This window comes from Camelus bactrianus, chromosome 9 (assembly GCF_048773025.1).
Source record: "Camelus bactrianus isolate YW-2024 breed Bactrian camel chromosome 9, ASM4877302v1, whole genome shotgun sequence".
In the NCBI taxonomy this organism is placed as follows: Eukaryota; Metazoa; Chordata; class Mammalia; order Artiodactyla; family Camelidae; genus Camelus; species Camelus bactrianus.
The window spans coordinates 38979451-39005806 of NC_133547.1; the positions used below are offsets into that span (position 1 = coordinate 38979451).

At 37.3% G+C, this 26356-nt stretch overlaps 1 protein-coding gene across 1 annotated transcript in view; it reads right to left on the minus strand.

Moving 5' to 3' along the window:
• The window catches only part of LOC123617387 (mitochondrial adenyl nucleotide antiporter SLC25A24), a 63017-nt gene extending 37423 nt beyond the window's left edge, over window positions 1-25594 (minus strand). The window contains exons 1-4 of the mRNA XM_074370078.1: window positions 24735-25594; window positions 16592-16718; window positions 7735-7822; window positions 4306-4417 (exon numbers count right to left, since the gene is read on the minus strand). Of these exons, the coding sequence (XP_074226179.1) occupies window positions 4306-4417; window positions 7735-7822; window positions 16592-16718; window positions 24735-25475 (1068 nt within the window). The 5' untranslated portion in view covers window positions 25476-25594. The remainder of the gene's footprint in view (window positions 1-4305; window positions 4418-7734; window positions 7823-16591; window positions 16719-24734) is intronic.
• Between the last annotated feature and the right edge of the window lie 762 nt (window positions 25595-26356).

Here is a 26356-nt window from a genome sequence, read left to right on the forward strand (position 1 = left end):
GAGACACCCGGGAAATTTCAGAAAGCATCTCCTTGACTAAGGCATTATAAAATAAGTAGATACAGTTAAGTTAATTAACTGTTCATCCAACTGTAATATATTAAGGTAATGGTATTATGGTGACAAATAATAATAACACATTTTAGTTGCCACGTCCTTATTTTGTGCCAGGACTATTCTAAATTAGTGGTCTGTTAATTAATTTAATGTATTAACTAAAGAGAAACCTAGTAAATCATGTATTCTTGGAGAAGATGAAGAGATGACCAAGACCTGCGTCCCTAGAACACCAGCTGACTTTCTGCTGAAGTAGAGGTTTTGCAGAGGTGGTATTATAAGCAAACACACATTGTTTATTATAAGGCAAACAGAATTCAACAGAACATTAAAAAGATCACATACCATGATTAAACGGGATTTATCCCTGGGATGCAAGGATGTTTCAACATATACAAATGAATAAATGTAATACACTACATTAACAGAATCAAGGATAAAAATCATGTAATTATCTTAATAGATGCAGAAAAAGCATTTGACAAAATTCAATATCCTTTCATGATAAAAAATTTCAAAAAATGAGGTATAGAATGAATGCACCTCAACACAATAAAGGCCATATATGACAAGCATACAGCTAACATCAAACATACTCAATGGTGAAAGGCTGAAAGTTTTTCCTTTAAGATCAGGAACAAGGTGATGGTGACCACTCTTACCACTCTTATTCAATATAGTAGTGAAAGTTTTAGCCACAGCAATTAAGCAAGCAAAAGAAATAAAGGGCTTCCATATTGGAAAGGAAGAAGTAAACTGGCTCTTTTGCAAATGACATAGTTTCATATATTAAAAAAAACTAAGGATGCCATAAAAAAAACTGTTAGAACTAGTCAATGAAATCAATAAAGTTGCAGGATACAAAATCAACATTCAAAAATCACTAACAATAAAATATCTGAAAAATAAATACAGAAAATAATCGCTTTCATAATAGCATCAATAAAACACTTAGAAATAAAGTTAACCAAGGAGGTAAAAGATCTATACATTGAAAACTATAAGACACTGATGTAAGAAATTGAAGACATAAAATGAAAAGATATCCCATGCTCATAGATTACAATAATTAATACTGTTAAAATGTCCATACAACCCAAAGCCATCTATAGATTCAATGCAATCCATATCAAAATTCCAATGGCATTCTTCACAGAAATAGGAAAAAATCCTAAAATGTGTATGGAACCACAAAAGACCTCAAACAGCCAAAGCAATCTTGAGACAGAAGTACAAATCTGGAGGCATCACACTCCCGGATCTCAAACTATACTACAAAGCTATAGCAGTCAAAATACACAGTACTAGCATAAAAGTAGACACAACATAATCCAATGTGACAGAATCAAGAGCCCAGAAAGAAATCATTCATAAATCATTCCTACAACCAACTAATATTTGACAAGAACACTCAATAGGGAAAGTATAGTGTTTTAAATAAATGGTGACAGGAAAACTGGTTAACCACACGCAGCAGAATGAAATTGGACTCATATACCACTCACAAAAATTAACTCAAAATGGATTAAAGAATTAAAATGTAAGATTTGAAACTGAAAACTCCTGGGAGAAAGCATGGGGGAATGTCCTCGACATTGGTCTTAGCGATGATCTTTTGGCTATGACACCAAAATAAGTAACAAAAGCAAAAATTAGTACATGAGGCTACATCAAACTAAAAAGCTTCTGTACAGCAAAAGAAACAATCAACCATATGAAAGGCAACAAATAGAATGAGGTAAAATATCTACAAATCATGTATCTGATAAGGGGTTAATATCCAAAATATGTAAGGCACTCACACAATTCAATAACAAAAAAAAATCTGATGAAAAAATGGGCAAAAGTACTAAATCGATATTTCTCCAAAGAAGACATACAGATGGCCAACATGTATATGAAAAGATAGTCCATATCTCTAATTACCAGGGAAATGCAAAAAAAAAAAAAAATCACCATGGAATATCACCTGACACTTGTTAGAACAGCTATTACCTAAATTCTGGTGAAGATGTGGAGAAAAAGGGAATCCTTATACACCACTGGTAGGAATTTAAATTAGTACAGCCACTGTGGAAATCAGTATGAACTATTAAAAACAGAACTATCATATGATCCAGCAATTCCACTTCTTGCTATTTAACCAAAGGAAATGAAATCAGGATCTTAAAGAGATATCTGCACCTCCATGTTTGTGCCAGCATTATTTATAATAGCCAAGATATGGAAACACCCTGTATCCGTCTATCGATAAATGAATAAAGAACATTTGGTGTGTATACATATACACAATGGATTATTATTCAGCCATGAGAAAGAAGGAAATTCTGCCATTTGCAACAATATAGATGGCCTTGAGGGCATTATGCTGAGTGAAGTCAGTCAGACAGATAAAGACAAATACTGCATAATATCACATATGTGGAATCTAACAAAGCCAAATTTATAGAAACAGAGTAGAATGATGGTTGCTGGGAAGTGGAGGAAATTAGGAGATGGTGGTCAAAGGGTACAAACTTTCAGTTAGAAGATGAATACATTTTGGAGATCTCACGTGCAGCATGGTGAATATAGTTAATACTCTATTATATACTTGAAAGTTGCTCAGAGAGTAAATCTTGCATGTTCTCACCACAAAAAAGAAATGGTAATTATGTGAGGTGATGAAGGTGTTAACTTACCCTACTATGGTGATCATTTCACAGTATATAAGTGTATCAAATATCATATTTTATACCTTAACTTACACAATTTATATGTCAATTATACCTCAATAAATCTGGAAAAAATAGACAAGGATATAAACAGACAAGTCATAGAAAAGAACATGTGAATACCTAATATTTCTATGAAGAGATGTCTGAAATGCATTAGGAATCAAAGAAATACACATTGAAACAATAAGATACCCTTTACACCTAACAGAATGGCAAATATTAGAAAGCTGGACAATACCAAGCAATAATATAAGTAGAGAAATATTCATGCATTGCTGGTGGGAGTGTAAGCTGGTATAGCAAGCCATTCTGAGAAATAACATGGCTATATTTTATAAAATTAAAACTGGATATCCTAGGAAATTTTACAAATGCATTTCTCCTTTTGACTCAGAAATTCAGGTGAAATTCTTTAAAGTACACGAGAGGAAGGCATTTTTTTGTGGGTGGAGAGTTGGAGAAAACCTATAAATCTATTACCAGGGGGATGTTAAGTACACACTATGTTGTAGTTAAAAGCAATAAACTAGATGATTGCATAACAACAAAAACAAATCTTAAGATCACAATGTAGAGTAAATAAAACAAGAAATAAAATGTAGCCCGTAGACAATACCATGTATGTAAACTAAAAACACATGCATGAAACAATATTGTATGATTCCTAAGAATATAAACATGGTCAAAAATACAAAAGTGCCTGTTACAATAAGTAACATTTTTGAGCATATATATTACCTGCTCAACCTTTTTCTAAATACATTAACTACTAATTTAATTTTGAAACTCTTACCATTATCATCCTCTAGTATATAATTGAGGAAATTGAGGCACAGAGGGATTATATAGTTAGTGGGTGGTAGACGTGGGATTTAAACCTAGGCAATCTGACTTCAAAGCCTTGCTCTTAGACTGTCCCTACATTGTATATGAAGAGAAGGCAAAAAGTCACAAGGGTGGATGCTAATAGTATGCCATGAAAACTGACTGACAACCTGCTGTACCTGAGATCTAAAAAAGAAAAAAAAAAAAGCTTTTAATTACAAAATCTCATTTGTTCCTCACAACTCTTGGTCAAGTGCTTATATAAAAAGAGCAGATAGATTATATATTCGATACTCTCCAGTTCTAAAATTTTTACTCTCAATCTTTGACTTTACATTTCCTATGATAGAAGGACAAACTGAGTAAATCCTGTCTGTGGAAAGAGAAGTATTTTCTTTTTCCACTTTTCTAGGACAGTTAACTATATCAGAGAAATTTATTCTCAACACAAATTAGGCCCTGTCAGCAGACTAGTATCTATTTTAAGTTTTAGGCTTTAGTAAACAAACAAATTGTGGTAGCTGTGTTTGTACATTTAATACTAACACTTCTTGCTAAATGAAGTGCACTACTCAGAGCACTATTAGGAGAGATTACTGTTACTTTAGCAGCTGAGGCTGGAAGTATTATAGGGATTATATGATCATAATAAATGCTATGACATTTACGGAAAAATTAAATAAAGTAAAACAGAAAGTAATCTTACAGTAGAACGTTTCCAGAAATGAGCAATTTCACTGATACTTGTTGCAGGATGAAGGTAAAAGTAGTACTTCCATTCATCCCAGTCTATTGTCATTGTTCCATCACTATCAATGCTGAAATTTAAAAAACATTTATAACAAAGTTAGCACCATTATAAAAATTAATTAAATGCTCCTTAAGTATTTATTGTAGAAGCCACTACTTTGGGCTTCATGAATATTACTGTATTTTCATGTCTTTAATAGACTTTATTTTTTAGAATAGCTTTAGGGTTGAGATTAACACACATACATTACTATGAATAAATTAGATAAACAACAAGGACCTACTGTATAGCACAGGAAACTATATTCAGTTTCTTATAATAACACATAATGGAAAAGAATCTGAAATATATATGTATGTATATGTATAAGTGAATCACTTTGATGTACACCTGAAACTAGCATTGTAAATCAACTACACTTCAATAAAAAACAAAATTTTAAAAATAATAAAATCTGTATCACAGCTATTAATTCCATTAAAAAAATTTTCAGAAAGTCTTTTGAGAAGATTTATTGAGATTTATTGTATAATCTTTGAGAAGATAGTATGAAGAATTCTCATATATCCCCACATCCAGTTTCCCCTAATGTGACATCTCACACTATTATGGTACATTTGCTACAATTAGGAAACCAATGTTGATACATTATTATTAACTAAAGTTCACACTTTAATTCCTTTGTTTTCAACTAATCCCTTTTTTTTTGGTTTTAGGATTCCACCTGAGATACCACATTCCATTTAGTCATCATGTCTCCTTAGGCTCCTCTTGGCTATGAAAGTTTCTCAGACTTTCCTTGGTTTTGCTACCTCTAACATTTTAGAGGAGCATTGATCAAATATTTTGTAGACTATCCCTCTAATGGAATTTATTTGTATTGCTTTTTAATTATTTACTTGTGTGTATTTCTCTCATTCCTGTCTATGATCTTTTAAAAGGGAAGACAATTTCTAAGTCACCTTTATATCTCTAGCACTGAGCACTCAATAAATGTTTGTTGAATGAATGAATAAATGAATAAAACTGACTGAAGTTTAACCTTACACCTTTTGACTCTTCTAGTGGTATTTTCCCCCTGGCTCTCTTCTCCCTACTTATTATACCTTTTAAATCAACCTTAAAATAACCTTTTATTTGTGAATTTAGAGAGAAGATTCACTTTTTACTGTGCAAAATTCAGGATTTACTAAATTTTTAAGCATCTTGAATCAAAAAAACCATCAGATGTTGTTTCTTTAAAATCTGAGTAAACGGTAGAATTAAGTGAAATAGTTTTTCAATAGCATTTTTCTAAATGGAAATTTTAAAAAGCAAATTCCATTCTGCCAACAGAAAGATTAACACAATTTTCAGTTCCAGCCAACGCCAAATAAGAACTTATATTCCCACTATAAGCAGTTACGAAACTGGATACAATATATGAAGCAACTCTTTTCAAGCACTGGACTACAAACAGGACATGGTTAAGATACTTGAGAGAAGGAAAACACATGAGCTGAGCACCTCATTCACTCTGGTTCCTCTCTGGGGACACTCTCCAAACTGTAGCATAGAGAAGTAGGAGCTAAGACAGAGAGCCAGTGGATAGAATTAACAGAGACTGGAGCTGAGGGCTGTTAGGGGGGTAGGAATTTACACAGCAATTTTGGAGGGTATTCTAGAAACCATATACGTATCTCTTTGCATCTTTGGCCAAATAGTAAACTGAATGACTCCATCAGTCTCACAAAAATAACTACCAGAGGGCTGTGAGCTTAATGGAAATTCTACAGCTGAGCAATGTCAGAGTCGAAGGAAGGAAGGGTTATTACATACAAGGAGAAATGAAAAAAAAAGCCATTGACTTTTCATCAGAAACAATGCATCATAGCAGACTTCACTAATGGTAACTTTAAAGTGTTGAAAGAAAAAAAAAAAACCTGTCATCCTAGAATTCTGTATAAAACAAAATATCTGAAAAAAAATGAAAGTAAAAGAAACATTCCCAAATAAAATAATCACAAAAATCATCAGCGGCCAGTAAGCCCCCATCTCAATCTGCTTTCATTTATTACACTGTATTGTGATCACCTGGTATTATCTCCCCTGTTAGTCTGAAACCCTAACACAGGAACTTTGGATTGTTCACAACTGCATCCTTTCCACCTAGAGCTATAACTAATGTTTATAGAAGTTATGTAAATACTTTCTGGATAAACCATTGCTATTGGATATCCATAATTTATTTTAGATTATGATTTAGCAGCATTCCAAACAGGGTAGTAACATGCAATTTTGTGTGTAATGGCTTTTGTATCTTTTGTCACATATATACAATGAAATATTATTTAGCCATAAAAAATAAGAAAATCTTGCCACTTGAAACAACATGTATGGACCTTGAGGACATTATGCTAAGTGAAATAAATCAGACAGAGAAAGACAAATACCATTTGACATCACTTATTTGTGGAATCTTGAAATAAGAAAGAGAGAGAGCTCATAGATAGAGAAAACAGACTGGTGATTGCCAGAGGTGGGGGGTTGGGAGGTGGGTGAAATGGTAAAGGGGGTCAAAGTCACAAAAATTTAAAAGTCGAGAATATAATATACAGCATGGTAACTACAGTTAATAATACTATATGGCATACTTGAAAGTTGCTAAGAGGGTAAATCTTAAATATTCTCATCATAGAAAAAAATTTTATAATTACGTATGGTGATGGATGTTACCTAGACCTATTGTGGTGATCATTATGTTGTACCCCTGAAATTAATATAATGTTATGTGTCAGTTATCCTCCAGTTTAAAAATAGGTAAATTTAAGTGTTAATTGTAAGAAAGTGTTCCTATCGTGAATAATAATAGTAATAATAATAATAATAATAATAATAATAATAATAATAATAATAATAATAATAAATAAAATAAGAAAGTGGGAAAAAACCTTCATAAGTAATGATATGTTTACAGCATGAATTGTGGTTATGGTTTCCTGGGTGTATTATACCTCCAAACACATAAAGTTGTGTACATAAATTAGGTACTTTCTGTATGTCAAAAAAATTAAAATTAAAAAAATTTTAAATCAATTGCTTAAGAGAATTACAACTATTCTTTGAACTAGAAGTAGGCAGAATCTTATCTCGCAGAGTTTATAAGAGAACGTTTTGCGATTCAGTCAATAGCATTCACAATTCAACAAATTTCTTAGATATCTTTCTTATAAGAGTGTCAATAAAACCTGATGTTATCAAACCTAAGAAGAAAGGAAGTGAGAGAGGGAGGAAGGAGAGAAGAAAGGAAGGGTAGAAGAAAGAAACTACATTTATAGCAACCAGTTTCTAACGTGGAATATTAAACAACAATTAAAACTACTAAAAATAAGGCTAAGGGCTGACCTTTGTAGAATCTTTTCTGCCTGAGCTTCAGAAATATGTATACCCAATGATTTCAAAGCATCAATTATTTCTGAAGTTTCTATTACTCCTTTAAAAAGTGAAAAAAAGTCAAGTTAAAATATCTGAAAATATAACAAGGCAAAATATACTTAGAATGCAATAGTCTTAAAAAGCCCATGAGCTTTATAGGCCTATAATCCCATATTCACAACCCAAAGCCTAAAAAGCTCTAAAAACTAAAAGACTTTTTGTAAATTTGGCACCAAAATTCATTTGATGGCAAAACCTGCCTTAAGCTGTTATGAAGTTAATTTTAGTCAATTATTTATCTAATTTATCGTGGTTATTCATTTGTTTCACTGAAGAAAAAGTCATGTATACGATTGCACAGTGGTGCTCCAGACCTCACTTGGAGTATGAAGTAATACATCATATATGCACAATTTTACTTTTCTAAAATTCTAATTCTAAATTTCAAAACATATCTGGCCCCAAAGGTTTCCAATAAGAGATTATTAGACCTATAACAGATATTGATTATACTTACTTGGAAAAAAATTAAAAAGCTAATTCTGAAGATCTGATTCACTGGCATAAAAATAAGGCTACTCAATATTTTATAAGGTTACCTTTAGAGGAAACAACATTCTTAAAATACAGCACAAAACTCTTTTTTAACACAAGCATATCCTATGTTAAATAACTCAAATCAACTAATATATTTAATACAAGCCTACCATGTATTTCAATCTCACATTGCTAGATGTTCTGAAGGAAAAATTAAGTATTCCATATTGTCCTCAAACCTTAAACTACATATCTAATCATGTCACTCCCCAAGTCCAAATATCTTTGATTTTTCCCTTGTGTAAAATAAATCATTGAAGATACCTAGTCTTTTAAAATATGAAAACAACTTTTCAAATAAACAACCTAACCTACTTCCTGAAAGAATTATAAAAAGAACAAACAAAACCTAAAGTCAGCAGAAGGAAAGAAATAATAAAGATCAAGGAGGAAATAAATAAAATAGAGATAAAAAATAGAAAAAAATCAATCAAACTAAGAGCTGGTTTTTTGAAAGAATAAACAAAATTGACAAACCTCTGGCCAGACTCACCAAGAAGAAAAGAGAAAGGACACAAATAAAAAAAATAAGAAGAAGAAAGGTAAATGGAAAAATTACAACCAATACTACAGAAATACAAAAAAAAAAAACCACCTGTAAGAAAATACTATGAACAATTATATGGAAATAAATTGGACAACCTGGAAGAAATGGACATACTTCTACAAGCATACAGTTCACCAAGACTGAATCAAGAAGAAATAGACCATATGAACAGACTGATCATTAGATGTGAAATAGAAAATTAAAAACAAACAAACAAACAAACAAAACTCCCCTGCAAACAAAAGTTCAGGACCAGTTGGCTTCTGGGGGAATTCTACCAAGCATACAAAGAAAAACTCATACCAATCCTTCTCAAACTCTTCCAAAAGACTGAAAAGGAGGGAATACTCCCAAACTCATTCTGTAAAACCACCACCACCCTGATACCAAAACCAGACAAAGACACTGCCAAAAAAGAAAATTACAGGCTAATATCATTGATGAACATAGATGCAAAATTCCTCAACAAAATATTAGCAAACAGAATCCAACAGTACATAAAAAAGATTATGCACCATGATCAAGATGGATTCATCCCAGGGACACAAGTATGGTTCAACATATGCAAATCAGTGAATGCGATACACTACATCACCAAAAGAAAGGATAAAAATCACATGATCATCTCAATAGATGCAGAAAAAAGCATTTGACAAAATTCAACACCCATTTATAATAAAAACTTTTACCAAAGTGGATATAGAGGACACATATCTCAACATAATAAAAGCTATTTATGACAAACCCACAACCAGCATAATACTCAATGGTGAAAAGCCGAAAGCCTTCCCACTAAAATCTGAATCAAGACAAGGATGCCTACTCTCACCACTTCTATTCAACATAGTCTTGGAAGCCCTAGTCACAGTAATCAGGCAAGAAACAGAAATAAAAGGGATCCAAATGGAAGAGAAGAGGTAAAATTGTCGCTATATGTGGATGACATGATATTATATATAGAAAACCCTAAAAGCTCCACATAAAAATTACTAGAGCTGATAAAAGAATTCAGCAAGGTAGCAGGATACAAGGTTAACATACAGAAATCAGTTGCAAGTCTTTACACTAACAATGAAATATCAGAAAAAGAGAATAAAGAAACAATCTCTTTTAAAATCGCATCCAAAACAATAAAATACTTATGAATAACTCTGACCAAGGAGGTGAAAGACTTATACACGGAGAACCACAAAACATTGATTAAGGAAATTAAGGACGACTTAAACAAATGGAAAGATATCCCATGCTCTTGGATTGGAAGAGTCAATATTGTTAAAATGACCATACCCAAGGCAACCTACAGCTTTAGTGCAATCCCTATCAAATTACCCATCACATTTTTCACAGAACTAGGACAAATAATCCTCCAATTTATATGGAATCACAAAAGACCCAGAATTGCCAAAGCAATATTGAAGGAAAAAAATGAAGCTGGAGGAATAACCCCCCCAGACTTCAGACAATGCTATAGAGCTACAGTAATCAAACAGTGTGGTATTAGCACAAAAACAGACATATGGATCAATGGAACAGAATAGAGAGCCCAGAAATAAACCCACAGACCTATGGTTAATTAATCTTTGACAAAGGAGGCAAGAATATACCAGTCTCTTCAGCAAGTGATGTTGGGAAAACTGGACAGCAGCCTGTAAATCAATGAAGTTATAACACTCCCACACAACATTCACAAAAATAAACTCAAAATGGCTTAAAGACTAAAATACAAGAAAAGACATGATAAACCTCCTAGAAGAAAACATAGGCAAAACATTCTCTGACATAAATCTTAGCAATGTTCTCCTAGGGCAGTCTACCCAGGCAATAGAAATGAAAGCAAACAAACAAATGGGCCCTAATTAAACTTATAAGCTTTTGCACAGCAAAGGAAACCATAAGTAAAAGAAAAAGATAACCTATGGAATGGGAGAAAATATTTGCAAATAATACATCTGATAAAGGTTTAATTTCCAGAATATATAAACAGCTCATACAACTTGGTAACAAAAAACAAACAACCCAATTCAAAAATAGGCAGAAGACCTAAACAAGCAATTCTCCAATGCAGACCTACAAATGGCCAATAGGCAAGTGAAAAAATGCTCAATATCGCTAATTATCAGGGAAATGCAAATCAAAACTACAATGAGGTATCACCTCACACTAGTCAGAATGGCCATCATACAAAAGTCCACAAATGACAAATGCTGGAAAGGGTGTGGAGAAAAGGGAACTCTCCTACACTGCTGGTAAGAATGTATTTTGGTGCAACCATATGGAAAACAGTATGGAGATTCCTCAAAAAACTAAAAATAGACTTAATATATGATCCAGCAATTCAATTCCTGGGCATATATCTGGAAGGCACAATTCGAAAAGACACATGCACCCCCATGTTCATAGCAGCACTATATACAATAGCCAGGACATGGAAACAACGTCCAAAATGTCCATCGAAAGAGGACTGAATAAAGAAGCTGTGGTTTATTCATACAATGGAATATGACTCAGCCATAAAAAAGAATAAAATAATTCCATTTGCAGCAACATGGACAGGCTTGGAGATAGTTATTCTAAGTGAAGTAAGCCAGAAAGAGAAAGAAAAATATCCTATGATATTAATCATATGTGTAATCTAAAAAAAGAAAAAAGAAGACACTAATGAACTCATCTACAAAGCAGAAACAGACTTGCAGACATAGTAATATGGTTACCAGGGGGAAAGGGGGTGGGAAGGGATAAATTTGGGAGTTTGAGATTTGCAAATATTAACTATTATATATCTAAAGATTAAAAAATAAATTTCTTTTTATAGCACAGAGAACTATATTTGAAATCTTATAATAATCTTTAGTGAAAAAATATGAAAACAAATATATGTATGTATATGTATGACTGGGATATTATGCTATACACCAGACTGACACATTGTAACTGACTATATTCCAATTAAAAAAAAGAAAAAAACTTTATATTTAAAAAAATCAACTTTAGTGTCACCTAGTTGAAAAATATGTAATGTCAAAAACCTAGTATAAATTCAGTCACACTTTTTAAATTATATTTTATGAACATAGCTACATATGCATACATTTATAAATAGCACACATGTGTATGAGACATATTATTTACTTAGCCTATAGGCAAAGCCCAGTACTCATATATAGAGTCTCAGAACCTTTGCAGTGACTCCAAGGCCTCTTTCCAAGCTCCACTGGGTGGAGTTTACTGGTGTATTCTTCAGCCTAGAAATCAAAATTTTCTTCAACCAAAGGAGCTGAATCATCTGCCTTATCCCATTATATCCCATTATAATCTTCAAACACTATACTCATCAATTAAATAATTAAAAATGTTTTTGAAAGTCTACTATTCAAATCACTATGCTAAATGGGATAGAAGCCAAGATTAATAAAACAACCCCACAAGAAGTTTACTAGCTTATATGCATGCACTAATTATTTTAAAATATATCACTCTGTGCTAAATGTATATTACAGAAGAGTTATAAATAAAGTGCAATGGAAGGATAAACAAACAAGTGAAAAACAAGAGTCACAAATGAAGTACTACAAAAGGATAAACAAGAGACCACCAAAGAAACAAAGGCATTTCAACAAAAGGTACAGTATGAGCAAGGTAAGCTTATTTAACAAAGATAGAGTGAGAACTTACATATAGTATTAGAAAGCAGGATAGTAGGTACTTTGGAAGGTGGTGGTGATTTGAAGGGGATAAAAAAGGGATGCTTCTGAGATGCTAGTAATATTCTTCTTAATCTGGATTCTGTTTTCATGTTGTCTTTTTGCCTTGGGAAAACTCATGAAGATTTTACTTATAATTTATGCACTTTGTTATATATATTATACATCAATGAAATCTTTCCCCCAAAATAGTAAGTTAAGGCCAAATTTGAAACGCCGTATTAACTAGCTCTGACCTTGTCTGACAGTTCTCCAATTCTGCCACTGTTCGAGCTATTTTCTGCTCAGAAAATCCTTTCTTCAGGATAGAAAGCCCAAAATATAAAACTATGCATTTTACTAAACCTATGACAAATAAGGCAAGAATATACAATGGAGAAAAGACAGTCTCTTCAATAAGTGGTGCTGGGAAAACTGGACAGAGACATTTAAAAGAATGAAATTAGAACATTCACTAATACCATATACAAAAAAACTCAGAATGAATTAAAGATCTAAATGTAAGACCAGCTACTATAAAACTCTTAGAGGAAAACATAGGCAGAACAGCCTTTGACATAAATTGCAGCAATATTTTTTGGATCCGTCTTCTACAGTAATGGGAACAAAAGCAAAAATAAACAAATGGTACCTATATAAACTTCAAAGCTTTTACACTGCAAAGGAAACCATGAACAAAACAAAAAGGAAACCCACGGACTGGGAGAAAATATTTCCAAATGATGTGACCGACAAGGGATTAATTTCCAAAATATACAAACAGCTCATACAGCTCAATATCAAAAACAAACAAACAAACAACCCAATCAAAAAATGGGCAGAAGACCTAAATAAACATTTCTCCAAAGAAAACATACATATGGCCAACAGGCGCAGGAGAAGACACTCAACATTGCTAATCATTAGAGAAATGCAAATCAAAACCACAATGAGGTATCACCTCACATCAGAATGGCCATCATTAAAAAAAAAAAGTCCACAAATAATAGATGCTGGAGAGGGTGTGGAGAAAAAGTAACCCTCCTACACTGCTGGTGGGAATGTATATTGGTGCAGCCACTATGGAGAACAGTATGGAGATTCCCTAAGAAACTAAAAATAGACTTACCATATGGTCCAGCAATCTCACTTCTAGGTATATAACTGGAAAAGACAAAAAACTCTTAATTCGAAAAGCTACATGCACCCCATTGTTCACAACAGCACTATTTACCATAGCTAAGATATGTACTGGGCCTTGAAAGTTTCCAGCTAGTGAGTTTGATAGTACATCAGCGCACATGCATTCTCTTGTCTCCATTGATCGGCCCAAGGCCTGGAAAGCCTCCTGGGGCACAGAAAGGGGTGGAAAAAACTGAATCCTAGTATCAATGTTTAACACACATTAAGTGTGCAATGAACTGAGAGAATCCCAAGAGGAACAATGATGTCAGGAAGGACAGGAAGGGAAAAGATGTGATGTAGTGAGTCAGATCCAATAATAGGATTTGGGGGAAATGTTGGCTCCAGGGTCAGTGGTGCACACAAGATACCAGAAATTACCCCATCCCAGCCAGTCTGGAAGCACCTCTACACTTTAGGGGAAAGTGGCAGTATATTCATATGAATTGAAAAAGCGGTACTATGAGGCCCAAAATATTCTGATATCGGACATCTTCTGATGAGGCATAGTAAGAGGGAGGAGTGTATTAGTTTCCTAGGGCTGCTGTAACAAAGTACCACAACCTGGGTAGCTAGAACCACAGGAATTATTGTCTCACAGTTACGGAGGCCAGAAGTCTGAAACGAAGGCATTGACAGGGCCATGGTCCTTCTGGAGATGCTCGGGGAGGATCTGCTCTATACTTCTCTCCTAGCTTCCAGTAGTCTCAGCTATTCCTTGCCTTGTAGACATATCACTCCAAGCCTGACTCCATCATCAAATGGCCACTTCACATCAGCTCCCTCTGTGCACATCTGTCCCTGTGTCCAGATTCCCCCTTTACATGACACCTGTCCTGTTATTTATTGGGCATACCCTAATGACCTCATTTTAACTTGATTACTTCTGTAAAGACCAATTTCCAATTAAGGTCACAGTCTGAGGTACTGGGGCCAGGACTTCAACATATCTTTTGGGGGGAAACACAATTCAATCCATAACAGAGGAGATATTCCCTTTCCCACCCACAAAGAGCATCGTGGCCAAAGAAAACTGGCTGAGCTCTACACAAATGTGGTCACTGAGGCAGCAGCCAGGAGGTCCCTGACAGCAGGCAGCTCAAGCAGAGCAGCACCTCTGCAGGGCGGCTGGAGCCTGAGCTCGGCAGTCCACATGGGCGGCAGCCCTGGTGTCCACGGTACAGTGTCATACCTGCTATCACAGCTCAGGTGCTCAAGACATAGGAAGCCAGTGGGAATTTGGACAGCAGCTCTAATAGAATGGTACCACTGCAGGACTTTGGGGGCTGAGCTATGATGTTCCAGTTTGACTAGTCAAGATAGAAATTAAGAGATCTGTATTCCTAATCACTGTATTACTTTGGATTGCCCTCTTGCCTCAGAAAGTATTCTCTATTATTACCAAGAGCTAAAAAAAAAAAAAAAAAGGCACTGATTTTCAGGGACAATAGCAGTAGTTTTTACTAACGGCATTCTCATTTCACTGATTATCTGACACAGTGGATTTTCAGCTTACAAATATGATCATGGTGGTAACCAGCAATAAAAGAGTGAAATTCCAGAACAGCACAAGAATAGAACTATCAGTCTTAGATCAACAGCAAATGATGACCTGATTTACAGACATGAATAAGCAGTACTTCTTAAGCTTCTGGGTACTATTTTAGTAGGAGGGCCCAGAAAGCCCTCAACTTCCTTCTGGAAAGTGAATGGAAGCCTGTAGCACTGCAATTTGGGTATTAAGGTAAATGCAGCCACTTTTGAGCTCACAGGTCACTAAAGCCTGTGACATTCAGGTTATACTTTGTCTTACCCAAGAACTTATCAGTAGAATCCTTAAAATATCTTTTCTGGTTCACTTAGAATTTTTCAATTAACAAAAATCAGATTTCACAAAACTTAAAAATTAACATATGTTAATTTTTTCTTAAATAGGGTATATGTTTCTTAAATAGGGTATAATTAGTTTCTAATTCCCCATGGTGAATTAGCCACATGTGGATGCAGAAATGGTATTATATTTTTACATTTAGTCTCTCTGATTTAAGGGTCTATAACAACATAGTAGAGTATTCCTTTTCTATGCAAATCAGTGTGAATACTGATCATATGTATAAGAGTAAAATACTGGAAACATCCTAAATGTCTAACAATATGGGAGTCATTAAATAAACCTCCTCACCAACTGAGTATTTCAGTCATTGAAAATTATCTTTGTGAAGACTATTAAAAGAAGTGGAATGCTTACATTCACATTAAAAGAAAAAAGTAGAACACCAAACTATACATACAGCATGACTACTATTTCATTTAAAAAGAGAGAAACCAAGAAAGACATAGAGACAAAAAGTCTAGAAGAAAATATTAAAAATATATTAAAATGCTGAGTCTGATCTCTAGACAGCAGGGTTACAAGTAACTTTTACTTTCCTTTAGGAGCTTTTCTGTGTTATATAACTTTCCTACAACTGAAATATTTTCAAAATCAACAAGAAAACAAGAAATGTAACTTTTTAAACTACCATGATACTTTCAGCTCATTTATTGCAAAACAGTGAAGAGGTCTACTCACCAAGTCAAGAAGTTTTAAATTCAGAGGACAAAAATTATTTTTAAAAGGTTAACAATACAGAAACGTTAATACTAATAAATACAGTTTATATATTATTCTTAGAAATTAAAAAATTACTGCTAGACAAGTGATAGACACAATAGAACCTCTGATATTAGGAGTGGAGTAAGTTAAAGGCCAATAAAAATATACTTATTACTGACAGTGGTTATTCATGTTAAGCTAATTGTGGATAAAACACACACACACCATCATTATTTCTGTCCAGACTATTAAATGCCAGCCTCATTTTTTTCTCATGTTCTTTAAGGTACTGCATAAATTCTTCAAAGTCCAATTTCAAATCATCATTGGTATCTCCAGCTTTAAAAATATCCTACAAGAAAAAAGAAACTCATTACAGAGATGTATTGCAGGTAAAGCTACTATACCATGCTAACATTGGCACGTTTCACTCATACCTATTATGACTTCTATCAGCATCCACTGTCCTAGTTTTTCAGTCACCACTACAGAGCTAAATACATCAGGTGATTTTTAATTTGCACAATACTAAAGTCAATAGCCACCATCTCATTCCAAATAATTATAAATCCTACATGTAAGTATTTACCTGAGGCAAACAATGAATGCCAAATATCTTGAGAGAATAAAGATACTAAGATACATATAGTCTTTGCCATCAGAGAGTTTACCCTCTATTAACTAAATGGGATAAAATATGTGGAATTCTAGAATGATCCACAGATTAATGATTTGAGATCAAGCCTTAGGAAGCAAGAGTGTATGTTCAGATCTCACCGGGGTATTCTGTTTTTCTAAATAAAAAATTAATAATCATAATTTCAAAATGTACATCATATATATTTCCAGAAGACTCCTACCTCAAAGGCACAAACCATTTCTTGTTCATTTTTGTACCATCAATGTCTGGCATAAAGTATGACATTCAAAGGCCCTTAATCAACCTCCATGGAGTTAATAAATACTGTGAACTGGGCAATGGACTAGGTTCTAGAGATTAAAAGACAAGAAGACACAGTCCCTGCCCTGAAGGAAGTGACAGACAAGCAGAGACCATTCACATAACCAAAGAGAATTTGTTAGGTGACATAATAGGAATGTATTCAAGGTACAGTAAAGTTTGGGGGGATTCAGGAGAGCCTTCACAGTGGAAGAGGGCTTGAGCTGAGGCCCGCAGAGAAAAATTGGCATCAGCTGGGCAGACAAATGGGAAAGGGCACTCCAAGAATGTGTGACAGTATTTGATTAGAAAAAACACAACATTAATGATATGGATAATAATAATAGCTAATATTTATTGAGCACTTACTTCTCAGCACTTTATACGTACAAACTCATTTAGTCATAACAATCCTAAATAGCTGCAATTTGCTAAGGACAAAAATGCAAGGGAGAAAAAGGAGGAGATAAGGTAGGCAGGGGAGAGATCATGAGAGGACTTACATGCCACAAAAAGGATTTCAAATTAATTCTGTAGGTAGTGTTTCCCAATGAGTGGAATACATACGGTGCTTACATGGAAATAGTATTAAGTAACACTAAATCACAATGAGAAAATTATTCCTGTTTAATTATCTATAAATCATTCTGATTACATCATGGAGAACATCTCAGTTTGGGGAACATGCCTCCATAGTTACCAACTTTAAAAAAAAAAATCATAGTAGAGTGGCCCCTCTCCCTGCCCATCTAAGGTTTCACCTTCTGCAGTTTCAGTACCCAGTCAACCATGGAAAATAAATGGAAAATTCCAGAAATAAACAATACATAAGTTTTAAATTGTGTGCCGTTCTGAGTAGTATGACGAAATCTCACTCCACCAGGCTCCATCCCACCCAGGACATGAATCATCCCTTTGTCCAGGTATCCCGGCTGCCAGTCACTTACTGGTTGTCTAGGTTATGAGGTTGCCTGTCAAGGTATCACAGTGCTTATGTTCAGGTAACACTTATTTTACTTAGTAATGGCCCCAAAGCACAAGAGCAGCGATGTTGGCAATTTGGATTTGGCAAAGAAGCCATAAAGTGCTTCCTTTAAGTGAAAAAGTGAAAGTTCTTGACTTAGTAAGGAAAAATAAATTGTACACTGAGGTTGCTAAGGTCTACGGGATGAACGAATTTTCTACCAGTGAAATTGTGAAGAAGGAAAAAGAAATTCATGCTAGTTTTGCTATAGCACCTCAAACTGCAAAAGTTACAGCCACAGTACATAGCAAGTGCTTGGTTAAGATGGAAAAGGCATTAAACTGTACAATAAGATATTTTGAGAGAGAAACCATATTCAAATAACTTTTTCTTACAGTATATTGTTATAATTATTCTATTTTATTGTTAGTTATTGTTAATATCTTACTGTGCCTAACTTATAAAGTAAACTTTATCACAGGTATGTTTTTGTAGGAAAAAAATAAAGTATATGTAGGGTTCAGTTCTATCTGCAGTTTCAGGCATCCACTGAGGGTCTTGGAATGTATACCCCAAAGATAACGGTGGACTACTGTACATTGTTTGTTTCCATTTATATGAAACTTCCAAAAAAAGGAAAATTTACACAGACAAAAAGCAAATCAATTGTTGCCTAGGGGTAGAGATGGGAGTTGAAGCTGCAAAGAATGGGCACAAGGGATCTTTGTTTTTGAACTGACAGAAATATGTCAAAAGCATATGGTGGTAATGTTACACAACTGTATAATTTTTTACTAAAAATCACTGACTGTACACTTAACAATAGGTGAATTTCATAGTATGTAAATTATACCTAAAAAAAATATTCAAAAAAATTAATGCATAGATCTTAAATGTTCTCACCACACACACACACACACACACACACACACACAAAGGTAATTACATGAGGTAATGATGTGTTAACTAACCTTACTGTAGTAATCATTTTACAACGTATACATGTACAAACCATCACGTTGTACACCTTTAACTTGCACAATGTTATATGTCAATTATACCTCAATAAAGCTGGAAAAATTAATGCAGTAAAAGCATTTAATTATGCACAGTATTTTTTCTTTATTCATCATTTTCCCTTTATCCCATGTTTTCCTCTTTCTTAGATTTATTTTTCATTTTATTAGAACTCCATTCTCAAGAAGTCTCTCCAACCTTTGAGGGTAACAAACTTGATATATCCCAAATTGGGTTTACTTTAAATGATAGTTTGGCTAGATTTCAGCTTTTAGTTTCCAAATAATTTTCCCCACACTCGGGGATCTCATCCAATATCCAAGCTCTGCATGTATAACGCCAACGATGTTCATCTCTAACCCTGACGTCTCCTCTGAGGTTTAGACTCAAATACAAAACTATTACTTGATATAGCCACTTGGATTTTTTAAAGGAATATCAAATGTCCAAACCAAGAAAGATTTATTAATCACTTGCCCCACCTCACTCCTCTGCAATTCTGCCTAATTTTAGCAAATGGCACCACTATCCGTCCAGTTGTTCAAACCAAAAATCCTGGAGTCATTCTTGAATTTTTCCTTTACCTCACACTCCATATCCAATTAACCAACCAATCCTGTCAGCATTACTTGCAGAATACATCACTATGGTAAATTCTCTGGTACACTGCCCACATCCCTCCAAGGAATGAGAGTAGCTGAGAGTATTGGTGACTGAAAACTCTCAGTTGAGCCCCTCCCTTCATATTGTCCAGGGCTGAAAAGACTCACCGTGCCTAAAGTCACTCCCTGGAGCAGCCCACATTCACTAAATGGGGGAGGGGGTGAAGGAAGCAGGGACAGGCAATAAAGGCCTGGCCCTCTTGCCTCAAGACAAGACAACTCTGAAAGGCTATCCCAGATTCAGAGTTCCTCTTGAATTGTCTAAAGCTTCTGCTGCAACTCCATCACAGTTCAATTTCTCCCTCTGTCCAATCCTGCTTCCTCTAGCTCTCACAGGTATTATCCCTAATAGCACTCCCCAATAAACTTCCTGAGTATGAATCTGAGTATTAGAGGCAGTTCTCATGGAATACAACCTTTAACAGCTGGTACCAGAAATGGTCCTAGGAAGCAGACCCCACATGATACACCATCACTGGGGCTAGATGGTGACCTGGGATGGAAAGACAATGTGCTAGCTGATGCAGTATCTCAGCTTTTGAGGAATTCAGGAGAAATACTAATCATAAGAACTATGGAATTGGATGGATGTTGCTGGAAGCATCAATGCACTGAACAAAAGGCTGAGAATGACACAGCACCAAAAATATGGTAGGTAGGTAGGTAGGTAGATAGATAGATAGATATGTGATGGAATATTATTCAGCCCTTAAAAGGATTTTGGCACATGCTACAACGTGGATGGACTCAGAAGACATTATGCTAAGTGAAATAAGCCAACCACAAAATGACAAATACTGTATGAGTCCACTCATATGAAGTACATACAGTAGAAAAGTCATAGAGTCAAAAAATAGAATGATAATTGCCAGAGGCTGGAGGGAGGGAGCAATGGGGAGTTATTGCTTAATGGATATAGATATTCCATTTTAAAGATGAAAAGAGTTACTGAGATAGATGGTGGTGATGGTTGCACATTATGAATGTATTTAATACCACTGAACTGTACCTTTAAAAATGGTTAAGATGGTACATTTTATGTTACATGAATTTTATCACAATTTTCCCACCCTCTGTCATAAAGCGACCTGATCCATCTCCATATTCACAGAGCATCATGCTGGTCCACTATATTGATGGCATCATGTTAACTGGACTAGATGAACAAGAAGTAGCAATATGTTAGAGGCCTTGGTAAGATACATGCCCTCCAGAGGATGGGAAATAATAGTCAATGAAGATTCAGGGGTCTACCACATCAATTAAGTATTTCCAGAACCAGTGGTCTAGGGCATGTCAGGATATGCCCCATCATCACTACCACCAAAATAAAGGGCAAATGCTTGCATCTCACACCTCTCTAAGAAGGAAATACAGCATCTGAGGCCTCTTTGAGTTCTGGGGGTATATTTCAAAACTGAGAAAGCTGCTCTGATCCATTTCTGAGAAACAAGAAAGGCTGACAGATTTTAATGGGGTTCATAGTGAGAAAGAGTTCTTCAACAGGTCCTAGTCATAGAGCAAGCAGCCCTGCCTCTTGGGCTACCTGACCCAGCAGACTCTATGGTATTAAAAGTGTCAGAGGCAGGAAAAGATATTGCGTGGAGTTTATAACAAGCTCTAAAAGGAGACCCTACAGCAGAAAACTGTAATAGTTCCTGGCATGCTATGGGGCCCTGGGAGAACAGAGTGCTTATAGCCAGGATGGATTATCATGAGTTGAGTTCTATCAGAACCACCAGGTGAGAAGTCTTGGTAAGCCAAGTAGCAATCCATATGATGGAACAGTACATTGAGATCAAGCACAAGTAGAATCAAAGAGCATAAGCAAGTTACACAAAGACTGGTCCAGATCTCCATGCCCCACCCCTGTTATACCATCACCTCTCCTTAAACTCATTCCTATAACTACAGGAAGGTTCATTATGATGGGCCGACAGAGGAGGAAAAAAGATGAGCTTGGTTGGATGGGTTTCTGATTATGTGAGTGAAAATTGAAAACAGCCTGATATACACTATAGCACCACTCAAGAATAGTCCAGAAAGACAGCAATGGGGAAATCTGCCCAGTGAGAAGAATTTCAAGTAGGGTCTAATCATTCACTTCACAAAAAGAAGTAGCCAGAGATAACAATATATAGAAACTCACGAACAGTGGTGAGTACCTTGGTTGGGTATCAGTGGCCTAGAAGGGAAAAAATTGGAAAATCAGAGACAAAGAGGTCTGGGGAATTTGCATGAGGATAGATCTATGGGAGTGAAGATAAAGTAAAAATATTCTCACATTGTATGCTTGTGGGAGCCCATGATCGGGTTAACAAATTGTAACAGAACCCAGCCACTTATCTCCTTAAAGAAGAGCAAACGTGCTTAGTAACCTACTTGCTTGCATGGTTGAGGTTTTAGCAACAACCCAGGCCCTCGGCTATAAATGCTGGGCACGCCTGCTGTTAGATAGTCTTCTATCCCCAAAACAGCCTTGGGCTGGAATGGTAAACAAGTTATAAAAAGCTGCAGACTCAGAGGTGAGAAGGCTGGTTAGCCAATGACGGGTAAGATCCCCTGAGAGGGGCAACTTAAGACAGGCACAGCCACCTGAGTCCAAGAAAAATGTTGTTAAGCAGCTGATTCTCATACGTTCCGCCCTGATAAGCTGAAAGGCTCAACACGAATATGATTTACCAATAAGGTTCTCCTGACCTTGAGCCAAACACCAACAATAAACAAAGCCTTGTACTCATTGTGATCCCACCCTGTACTCCCTAAATACCTGCATTCCTCCTTTGACTGTACACAATAAATACGGGAGCATTTGAGAGGCTCGTGGAGTTGGCTCCCGACTCCCTCTCTCTCTCTTGACTTTTTTCCACAAAGTCTCAAGTAATTCATTCTGTCTCGGTGGGACTTCTGCTGGCCAGAACCCACAACTGGTGACAAACCCACATACGGTTACTACCATAGAAGAGGTTAAAAAAAAAAAAAACTAAGTAGACAGAATGACCCAACCAGTTGAGGTCAGCCAGACTGTCTCATCAACTGACATAATGAACACCAGTGCTGACACAGTGGGCTCTTGAATGGAGCAGCCATGGTGGTGGAGATATAGGCTATCCACGGTGAGTATGGGTCCTACTCACCAAGTGCCTAATACAGCTAATGCTGCTGCCAAGTGTCTGAACTACTAGAATGAGAAAATAATACTGAGCCACTGACACCACACCATCCTTTCAAGAAACCTTCCAGCCACTGAGCAACACATTGATTACTCTGAAGCTATTCCACCCTGAAAGGTGCAGTGTTTCATCTTGACTGGAATTGACACATATTCTAGGCATGTGTTTGCCTAACATGCCTGCACAGCCTCAACCAGCAGGACAATCAAAAGTTAAAGAGTGTTTGATCTTTCAGTATGTGCTTATGTATCACACTGCACTGGACCAAAGGTCCTATTATACTGCAAAGGGGCCATATAATGACACTAGGACCCACAAGTCGTAGTACATAAAGCACTACACAGAAGCTGCTGGCCTGACATAGCCACAGAACAAAATAAGTGGTTCTCTTCCAAGTGACAGTTTAAAGATGATACCCTTTGTGAGTGGAATACCATTCTCAAAAGCATAGTATATATCCTAAATGAATATTCATTCTAGGGTTCTATATCCCTACCATTCCTCCCTGATTCCTACCTCTCCCTCAAGTTTATTCTCTGATATTCCTTCTCAGGTAAGAAGGAGCCTAAGATGCTTGACAGGCTGAGATGCAGTGTCCTGGAAGTCTGGCCTAAGAAGGAAGTAGAAACAAAGACTATCCTAAGAGATGGGGCCCAGGAACAAAATAAAAATAAAACTATGTAGATGGTTTGATTAAGCTATCAATCTGAAGGAACTAGGCAGAGTAGGAGGACACAGGACTGCGATAATAAGATAAAAATTAAATCAGAGCAATACATTTTGGAGCACAGAACTCTCAAGGAATTTCCTGGGCCATGGGAAGGATTTGGACCTCCAACACACACACACACACACACACACACACACACACACACACACACACACACACAATGGTAGCTGAAACTAGTGCGGTAGTATCTGAACACTGTTTTGCATTGATAGAAGGGAAACAATAATTGTTTTCTCTTGATATCCTGAAACTTCCTTCTAAACAGGTTTTAAATAATCAAGTCAAGACCGTACAGAGAAGGAAGACATCTCTAATTTACGCAAGGTACTAAAACAATCAGCTGAAGTGTAAACCCATGGACTATGGTCTAACTCCCCCTATGCTTTGGTGGGGATGTCAGAAAGAGAGGGCAGCTCTGGGGACCCGCCTGTGATTGCCGTTTGGAGAAGATCCTGAAGCGTGAACCCTGGGCCGTGAACGTCCCGAAAAAAGGGAAGGTCTTGGGCTCCTGCATTCAAAAAAGCTAACGCGGCCCCTGGAATTCTGTGCAGGTTCAGTAAATGTTGAGCGAGTCACCATAAACCCACTCAGCATCTCCCGAAAAGCCCAGGAGAAGGCTTTGGTCATAGTGGAAAGTGGCTGTTTTAAGTGGAAAGTTGCTATTTTAAGAAGTTACTGTTTTAGTGGAAAGCGGTTGTTTTAAGAAGGTGGAGAAGGTGTTTCACCGGGCTGCGGTACTTACCCTGCGTGAAGGGGCTCAGGGAAGGAAGCCCACCCTCGCTCCAGGGCCCTGGGGAACAGCTCTGGAAAGCGCGAGTCTCGCTTCAGCCTCTGCCCAGTGTCTCTCCAGACGCGCGGGGCCACATTCTTGCGGCCACTCACCTTCTCCGGGTGCAGGCCAAACGAGGAGCTCCAGTTTTTCAGGCCCTCCCGGAGCTCGACGATGTCCAGCACCCCGTTCCCGTCGTGGTCCAGGTCTTGGAAGAGCATCTCGTACTGGAAGTAGTCCTCGTCGCTGTGGCAGGTAGCCGTGGGCAGCACGAAGCCCCGCAGCCAGCGCAGCATGGCGGGGCCCCGCACCACCGGCCGCCTCTCCTCCCAGCCCCAGCGAAGGCGTCCCGCCCGCGGCCGCGCCACCTGCCGCCGCTCGACGCCGCCGCCGCCGCCGCGCCTGCGCAGGGCGGCGGGGCCGCGCGGGCGGCGTGGCTGCTGGCAACGGCCCCGCCGAGCCGCCGAGGTTCCGAGCTGGGCCGCGGCGGCGCGCGACGGCCGGCCTGCCCGGAAGTCGGAGTGAGGCGCCAGACGCGGCGGCAGCCAGCGCCGCCCCGGCCTGCGGTCGAACGGGGGCCGCGGGGATCTGGGCGAGAGGAGCGCGGCCCCCCGATGCGGCGTCGAAGGAGCGCTCGGGCGTCGAATCTCCCGCCGCAAGCTAAGCGCCTGCAGCCGCCGCCGAGTTTCTCCGACCTGCACCTCCGGCCGGACCGTCCCGCGCCCCAGGGTAGGGCCCCGCCGCGCAGTCGGGCCCCGCGGACCCCGGCGGGGTGGTTTGAAGAGGGCGGTCCTCCTGAGGGGCCTCCGCCCTCGGTCTCGGTCTCCCTCTTCCCCTCCCTGGGAACCTGGCATTGTTTCCAAGAACCCACCTCCTCCTCAGCTCCCACTTTCTCCTTGATCCACTGCAGTCTCATCTCAGCCACCCCCACCTACCTTACTGGGCTTTCTCCTCACAAAATCCGTAGGACGTTTTTAAATCTTTGCCCTGTTTAATCCCAGTAGTTTCTGGCCACGCCCTCCATCCTGAAACACCTTTTCTTTTATCTTCCGGAACACCAAGCGTTTCTGCCATTCCTCAAGCTCTCTCACAGGCTCCTACAAAGGAGCCTGAGATCTAAAATTGAGGCTCCAGAGAATTGCAGTAGACAGGGTTGAGGGACTGTGTAAAAACCTAGTTCTCTGATTTGTTGCACTGAAGCTTTCCGTCCCCAATCCCTAGTCATGTCCTTTGAAAGTCGGTGGCACAGTCTAATGACAGGCCCAGATAAGTGTTTTAAAAAGTACTTTGGGGGGTCTGGGTATAGCTCGGTGGCAGAGCACATGCTTAGCATGCACGAGGTTCTAGGTTCAATCTCCAGTACCTCCATTAAAATAAATAAGTAAATAAATAAACCTAATTACCTCCCCCAAAATAAACAAAAACAAATAAAAATAATTATTTTTTTTAAAGAACCGAGGTAGAATAGTCAGCCTCAGTAAGAAAGAAAGACACTATCTTGAGATATAACTGATACTAATGATGCTATCTCAGGGTGACATACCACTTTTCATGTGCTAGGGCATATCTAACCATTTAACATATATTAAATTTAATAGTCATAAAAACCCCATGAGGTAGGTCCTACTATTATCTTACAATTCCCTTGTTTATTTTTTCTCCCTTGGTCATGTTAGTATGACAGAACCACCCTGCCTAAAACCAACTATGCCTACTTCATGCCTGCTCCCGTGCA